This window comes from Perca flavescens, chromosome 14 (assembly GCF_004354835.1).
Source record: "Perca flavescens isolate YP-PL-M2 chromosome 14, PFLA_1.0, whole genome shotgun sequence".
NCBI lineage: Eukaryota > Metazoa > Chordata > Actinopteri > Perciformes > Percidae > Perca > Perca flavescens.
In genome coordinates, this window is record NC_041344.1 from 27,067,615 (window position 1) to 27,075,920 (window position 8,306).

An 8,306-nucleotide genomic window follows, 5' to 3' on the forward strand; every position below is an offset into this window, starting at 1 on the left:
ATCATGAAAGGCCTCAATTTAAACTCTTTCATTCCTCAGTCAATGGGAATCTCATCAGCATTTTAACATTATCACTTTTTTCCTCACTCATTATTTATCATTTTTACAACTCATAAAAATACACTTATGTCTCCAAATAGTGTGTGTGTGTGTGTGTGTGTGTGTGTGTGTGTGTGTGTGTGTGTGTGTGTGTGTGTGTGTGCGCATGCATGTGTGGGTTTAATGGCCATCTTTTTTCCCTCCACTGGCTGGGAACTGTTCTCAACACTGCACCCATCTTTGTAACATCATCTGTGCACCTTTTTATTAAGACAATACATAGTGAACCTCTGGACTGAGGACATTTGTATATTTATTGCAAATTTAGTTTGTGTGTTGCACAATTTAAACTTTTTATCTTTGTGATCCGACTTGTTTTCTGCCATCTAACTCTTGTTCCTGTGGAGGTTGAAAGCACTCATTGTAGTTTGCTTTGGGCACAAGCTTATGTCAAATGTTTTTTCAATTATCACATCTGAAAATACGGTGAATTACGCAAACCTTATTTATTCAATGTAAACAAGAACACATTTTGACACAACTTTTTATCCCTAACTTGTGCATTCTACACTAGTTGGCTATCTATAGTGTAAACACATACTGTAATTGTATAGTGTGTCTTCCAGTCATTAACACATGCAAATAATCATTCAGAAGTAGCATCTGCCTAGCAAACCCAGGAGATTTACATACACGTGCAAAAACACAAAGATTGGTATCTTAACCGTCTTAACCGTGGAAAAAATTTAGCCCTTCAAGTTCTTCTACTGTTACCTACTACTAACCTTCCTTTAAATGCTGAGAGAAACATCAGAACCCTGTATAAAACTTGAGTTTCTGTTGCTCATCTAGCTCCTGGATCATTTTATACTCTGTATCTCCAGGATGTGCTCCAGTTTTTAAGTCTTTTTTCATGAGTTTTTCCCAGTAATGACTCCAGTTTCCATCACTGTCTGCTCCATAACCAAACACACTGACCTAGGACAACAAAAGTAAACAATGTCAGAAACCGAGGACATACAGCCTTCTCAATTCTTTGCATCCACTTGTTAATCATTAGTGTGTTACAGTGGTGACATTCACAAGTAGAACTCTGACTTGAAAATTAACTTACCTCGTCACACATATGCAGGGCAAGAATCAAAGCCAGAAAGCCAGTGGAGGGGTAATAACCTTTCTTTTCCAGCCACCTGTCATGAACATACCTCATAAAAGCTGGATTAAGTACCATCACCTGTTGTGAATCAGAATTGGGCTTTAAACATATTTTTATGAACCATGACCTTTACAGCCAAAAAAGTTTATTGTTAAATGCATTTAAAATAATACTCACCAAATCCTTGTTAGCTTTGATTTTTGATCTTACACCCCAACGTGGTCTGTTGAAACAAACATGAATTGTCACACTTAATATCATTAGGGCCCGGCGAAAATCGGCCAGCGAAGGCCTTCTTGAAACTGATGGAATTATTATTATTTGTATTATACCAAATTAATTGCCTTTTTGAAGGCCTAAACACACTCAAACACCATCCAAAAGTTACACCCGCATCAGGCCCAGGGCAAATTTATGTATTTCAAGGGTTTTGTGAATAGGCGTGCCCCCTCCGACCCCCAGACCCCCTCCAGTCTATATCCACGAAGTTCCACTTCCGGGATTGCTCCAGATGCATGTCCTTTCGCCAATGTCCCTTTCCTTCCGCTTTTTTTGTGTTGTAATTTTAAACTCTGGTGGATTTATGAGGACTATGTCAAACTCCTCCTCAGATCTCTGCAGGGTAAATCCAGACGGCTAGCTAGACTATCTGTCCAATCTGAGTTTTCTCTCGCACGACTAAAACAACTTTTGAAAGTACACGTTCCACCAAAACAAGTTCCTTCCCGAGGCTATTTTGCAGCGGCTCCGTGCGGAGCTAAGCGCCGCCGATTGTGATTGGTTTAAAGAAATGGCAATAAACCAGAGCACGTTTTTTTATTCCAATCCCGGATTGCTGTATGGACTAGCCAGACCCTCCGCAGCAGCACTGTACAGGAAGGTCTGCGAAACTAGCTCCCCCCCCTAACAGTTTTCAAAGTTGAAGCCCCTCCAATGAAAAGTTATTAACAACTTGATTTTTCGTTGAACGTCGTGGGCGTGGCGGCCATTTTGAGTGTTCAGCGATGAACAAGAAACAAGAAATGTCTTTGCCAAGGTGTCTTATAAAGTAATGCTGCAGTATTGTGCTATTTTTAAATAATGCTGTTTGCACTCCACAATCTACTGATCACTATTTCCAACACTGATGTTTGTACATGTTGCTGAGGTTCTCTCCCCATTTATTTTTCTTCTCTTCTCTCTCTAGCAGAGGCTTGTTCTACACTGTCCTTACTTCTGGATACCTGATCGACTCATTTTAAAACATTTTCTTGGTGTGGTATTTGGCTTGTCAGCAGAATTCTGGGTGCATATATTATATCTCATTCAGTCTGCCAGTAATACCTGAGGGTGTGTGACACTATGCATAAAAGAGAGAGAGAGAGAGGAAGAAAAGGTGTAATTTCCTGAAAATGAAGAGAGAACTTTTTTTTTAAACTACATTTTAGTCTCGTCTTTTCTTTGTCAATGGTGGTATCGTCTCGTGTTACCATTGGATAAAAGATGTTAACGAACACTTAGCGCCATAGTTTTTGTTTACAAAATAAACACTGCATGGGCCAAATGATCACATAGTCCATAGAAATTTGACTCACATTGACGTAAATCCTGTGGTGAGGGCTCCTGTGAGCCAGTCAAAGCCAACCATCTTAAATGGAGCCAGCACAAGATGAGTGGTGTTATCTAAATCCACAGAACTCTCTGGATACATGACACGACGAGTTGTTCTGGTCCCAACATCTGCTTCAAAGCCTTTGATTCGACCAGCGTTCACTCTAAATAGTGCAGAGGGATATATTTCACATGTCACTGTCCTTGGCAGAAATACATCGGGGGACTGCTTGAATTTTGACTTTTAGTTTCTGACATTGAGGAAACAATTTATGTTCTTTTCCACTGACTCAACTAATTGTGACAAAGACAACATCAGAAAAAAACTGCTTTCTTTAGCCTGAGGACTTACCTTATGATGACATCGTGGAAATCTATGAGAGATACATAATGTGATCTCCTCAAATTACCAGAATTCCCCACCACAGCACAAGTCCTGCAGCGGTCAGGGCTGGATTCTAGAACATCTGGACTGGGTGGCACTGTCAGAAACAGCCTGTCCACTTTTCCTCTGAAGGTACTGAAGTTGCCCTTTGCACGCTGTAAGCGCTGTCAGGCACACCAAACAAATGGATTGACATATAAACACATTGGCAGGTGTTGTCACCATGGTGATGGCAGTTGATTATATTTCATTCCCTGATCTGAAGTGCAGGTTGAGAGACTGTTTTCTTGCAAGTTAACAACTTACCTTCCACCAGTTGGAAATGTCCTCTGAGAGATTGTAGTTTGCTGACAAAAATGGTTCAACAGATTTGTTGAAACGCTTCATAAACCACGGATCATCTTCAGATAAACATCGCTCACAAGCACAGGGGCTTTTATTCTGAGGCAGGGAGCATGACATATATCCTCTCCAAGACACATAGATAGTAGTCATGCACAGCAGGAAAATTACGGTCCTCACTTTTAATTTCATCTTGGCTGTGTGACGCTTCTGATTTGGTAACAACAACTCCCATCTATAGACAAAAAATTTGGCGAAATATACACAAGAGAGACTAAAATCATAAATGAGGAAAAACTTGTCATATTGTTTACTTAAAGTAGTTAATAATGCTATGTCTTTATTGTTTTCCCTTGATTCCTGTGGTCATATTTACATTTATTTATAAGGCCAAATATAAATAAAATTGATGAAAAATATGTCAGTTAAATTAATAATAATAGTCACAATAATAATAAGTTAAAATTGTATTAATGTTTTATTTTTGTCCTACTTGATGAGAGTAAAGCCGCTTCCACTCCAATTATATTGAGGCAACGTCTGACTCTATAGAGTCAGACGTATCGAGGATGATGATCAACTAGCTGAATGCCATATGTATGCTTTGAATCCATAGTACGGTCTGTTACTGTACAGTATCTGTTGTTTATACATGCTGTCTGCATATATTTGTTTTTACTACTGCTGCAGCATGGCTTAAGTGCCCAGGACAAATTTCCCACGATGTTGGACAATAATGTTAATCTTGAATGTTGTGTGCTTTGTATCCATACCAGGATAGAGTCTCAGATAAGTGGAACACTTTTGTGGAGGGGTGTGGTTTGTACATTGGATGGTTCTTGACTGACTGTGACCCGCCCTAACGTACTGTTGTCTGCCCATCAAAAAGTCCTGAATCCACTTTACAAGAGTGAGGTTTACACCCATGTTTGTCAAGCTTCTCTATCAACATGTGTGACTGGATGGTGTTGAAGGCTGAAGAGAAGTCTGCAAACAGGATGCGTGCATGAGAGGCAGGTGTTTCAAGGTGTTTCCATTCAGGGGGGTTGTGACAGCATCTTCCACTCCCCTTTTCTCTCTGTAAGCAAACTGTAATGTGTCCATGTGAGCTTGGTTTGTATTAAATGATCCACCCAAAGCACTTCATAGCAACAGAAGTGAGTGCCACTGGTCTAAAACTGTTCAGTCCAACTGGTTTCTTAGGAAGTGGTAACATTTCCGCTGCTTTCCATATCAAGCATTCTGTGTCCTTATATGCGACAAGATCCGCCCCACTTCCTCACAGCTTACCCTGATAGACAGTGATGGAAACTGGAGTCATTACTGGGAAGAACTCATGAACAAAAAGTTCAAAACTGGAGCACATCCTAGAAAAACCGAGTACAGAATGATCCAGGAGCTAGATGAGCAACAGAAACTCAAGTGTTACACAGGGTTATGATGTTTCTCTCAGCATTTAAAGGAAGGTTAGTAGTAAATAACTGTAGAAGAACATGAGGGGCTTCCTGAGCTGCTGTTTGTCCATTGTTTAGACAAATACCGATCGTTGAGTTTTTGCATGTGTATGTAGATCTCCTGAGTTTACTAGGCAAATGCTACTTCTCAAGAATACTTCTGTGTTACTGACTGGTAGATACATTATGTGTTTTATTAAGAACTTTAATGGATCAGCCAGTAGAGAGAAAACAGACGTCCATTAAACCAACAAACAGACACCCATATTAAACCAACACACACACACACACACACACACACACACACAAACACACACACACAAAAAATATAACTTCATGTATTTATTTCCTCATGGGGACATAGGCTACATGTAATTTTATGAGTTGCAGAAATGATAAATGAAGTTTAAAGGTAATGCATACCTGTCATGACAGGTATGCAGGAGAAAAGTCATGTGATTATACCATTATATCCACAGCTTGAACTCAATGTGCAGGGTACTTAGTGTCCACCTTCTAAAAAAAACTTTTCCATCTCACATTAAAGTGTTCCTTAGAGCAAAATGTTCCTACAGATAGACCTGTGGCCCTGACATCACTGGTTATGAAGGGATTTGAAAGCTCATCACGAGTTAGTTGGGGCCATGGAGGGTTCACTGGAGATTACCAAAATCAGTGGGATTAATTCTCTCGGAAACATGAATGTCTGTAGTACACAGTTTCATGCCCATTCATTAGTTGAGCTATTTCGATCTGTACCAGAGTGGTGGACAGACAGACTGGCCGACAGTGCCATCTACAGGCAAGCCACTTGCATGGCCGAAAAAAAGGTCAAACTATCAGCTACATCTACACATATCTTCCTTTCAATTCAATAAAATGTTTCAATTCAATTTTATTTATAGTATCAAATCATAACATAGGTTATCTTGAGACACTTTACAGATAGAGTAGGTCTAGACCACACTCTATAATTTACAAAGCCCCAACAATTCCAAAAATTCCAGTAATTCCCCCAAGAGCAAGCAGTGCGACAGTGGCGAGGAAAAACTCCCTCTTGGGAAGAAACCTCGGGCAGACCCAGGCTCTTGGTAGGCGGTGTCTGACGGGCCGGTTGGGGGTGTGATGAACAGTGGCGATAATAGTCACATTAATAATTAATTAATAATTAGGAGCTCTTCTAGATATGATGGTGCTAGACCATTTAGAGCTTTGTAGGTCAAGAGAAGGATTTTAAACTCAATCCTGGATTCAACAGGAAGCCAGTGCAGAGAAGCTAATACAGGAGAAATATGATCTCTTTCTTAGTTCTTGTGAGAACACGCGCTGCAGCATTCTGGATCAGCTGGAGAGTCTTAAGGGACTTATTTGAGCAACCTGACAGTAGGGAATTACAATAGTCCAGCCTGGACGTAACAAATGCATGGACTAGTTTTTCAGCGTTGTTTTGAGACAGGATATTCCTGTTACGAAGATGAAAAAAGGCTGTTCTTGAGGTTTGTTTTAGATTGGCATTAAAGGATATATCCTGATCAAAAATAACTCCTAAATTTCTGACAGTAGTGCTGGAGGCCAGGGCAATACCATCCAGAGTATATTTGTAGTCAATATAGATTTTAAGGTTACTGTGGACAAAGCCTGTTTAGACAATGTTCAAGATAGTAATGCAATTTATAAAAATAAGTAATGTGTTATGTAAAACATACAAAACATACATTTTCAAGCTTCATCTGCAACTCCTCTTCCTGGAAAATATCCAGGTCAAAAGGAAGTCATCTCAGGCTTCTGGCCACACATGAGCAGAAATAAGTCTGGGTTCAGGCATTGGACACCTGGTCCATTGTGCATAATGGACCAGGCCACCAGCTTTCCCGCAGTGTAAAACTTGTTTTGTGCCAACGCCCGTTGGTCATAGCTGAAAAGCCCTGGTCTTCCTTGGAAAATGCCCATCTTTTCCTGCAATTCAATCATGAGGAGTCTGTAAAAGAAAGACAAAATCTTGACCAATCTATATATGGTCTTTAGAATAATGGCACATCTGAAAAGGTACCACTGTTCCCATGACCTTTTGAGCAGGATGCATACAATTTTGAATTAACCTGAAATACTCTCTCCTTGGACCTCCATAGTCCTCTAAAATCTCCCCAACGAACTCGATATGTGGCAGTTTATGCCAGGCAAAAGAGCTCCTGCTTAGAGCAACACATGCACTCTGAAGAATGTTTTTGCACCTGCCAATGACAGTGATACTGCAACTGAGGTCATTTTGAAAGTCTTTCAAAATGTCAGCCAGACATTTGACATCCTGAGAACACAGAAACTTATTACAGCCTACAATTTGAATGAGGAACACGTAAAAATGTGTAAAATTCATGGTCACTTTGATACAGTAATTAACAATCTTTGAAAATCCTCTCCAAATGCATATCCTAAAATCGTCCAAATTTCAGTCACATTAACGTTCAGCATGTTTCATAAGATATTTGAAAATGTGGAGTGTACAAAATTCTCAGACGTTTGTGGGCTATTTAACAAAAAGCCATTTTCTTTATATAAAAAAAGGGAATATCCTAACTGTTCAAAAGATGATAAATTTAGTGAACAGTGTAAAAAAAAACAAGAAAAAAAAAAACTTCAGGATTTAGAATGTTGAGTCCTGGGGTTGTTGAAGCTGTTGAAAGAAAACACACCTTCACTGCGGAGTTAGGGACCCTAGGAAAGACAAAACACCATGCATGATGTCTATTCCGAGGCGATCTATGGGGCCACTAAGTGGATCAAATTGTGCTGCAACCTGTTCCATGATTGTGCTGTCCAACATGTACTGGTTAGGAGGTACACTCTGTCAGACCAGTCTACAAATGGTGCCCTTACTGAAGTAGAGGCTTCTGCAGTCCCAGCACCATCTGGATCAGCATCACCTCCTATTGCTCCTGCAGCATGAACACCTCCCTCTGGTGCAGTTCTGGCACCAAAGATGTCCTGCATTGCAGTGCTTGGCCGTCCCTGCAACCTCTTACAAAAAGCTGCAAGGGGCTCTGATGCCTTTCTGTCCGCAACCCATGGTTGTTCCATTGCCGTATGAAGGCTGTGATGTCCCTATTGATTCGTGACAAGTAGACATAATGAAGAGCCCACAGGTGCATCTCATTGTCAATGTCCACAACACCGTCACTCTCCAGGAAATTGAAGAGGTCGTAATAGACATTAGTCAACCCTCGCCACACATCACCCAGAGCCTCTCAATTCGTTGATTATGAGTGCTCCTTCCTCGGAGAGCACTTCCTCGCTCAGAGCCTCTGAGAATGTTCATCATTAGACACACTGATTCATTCTCTCC

At 40.5% G+C, this 8,306-nt stretch overlaps 1 protein-coding gene across 1 annotated transcript; it reads right to left on the minus strand.

The window, feature by feature from the left end:
• Window positions 1-668: 668 nt before the first annotated feature.
• On the minus strand, window positions 669-8,041 carry LOC114567775 (CMP-N-acetylneuraminate-beta-galactosamide-alpha-2,3-sialyltransferase 1-like). The gene is made up of 9 exons (XM_028596881.1): window positions 7,841-8,041; window positions 4,803-4,911; window positions 4,381-4,499; window positions 3,477-3,611; window positions 3,138-3,334; window positions 2,770-2,949; window positions 1,373-1,418; window positions 1,154-1,273; window positions 669-1,017 (listed from the first exon to the last, which is right to left on the minus strand). Exons 1-9 carry the CDS (start codon window positions 8,039-8,041, stop codon window positions 850-852), a joined length of 1,275 nt encoding a protein of 424 aa, XP_028452682.1. The 3' UTR covers window positions 669-849.
• Between the last annotated feature and the right edge of the window lie 265 nt (window positions 8,042-8,306).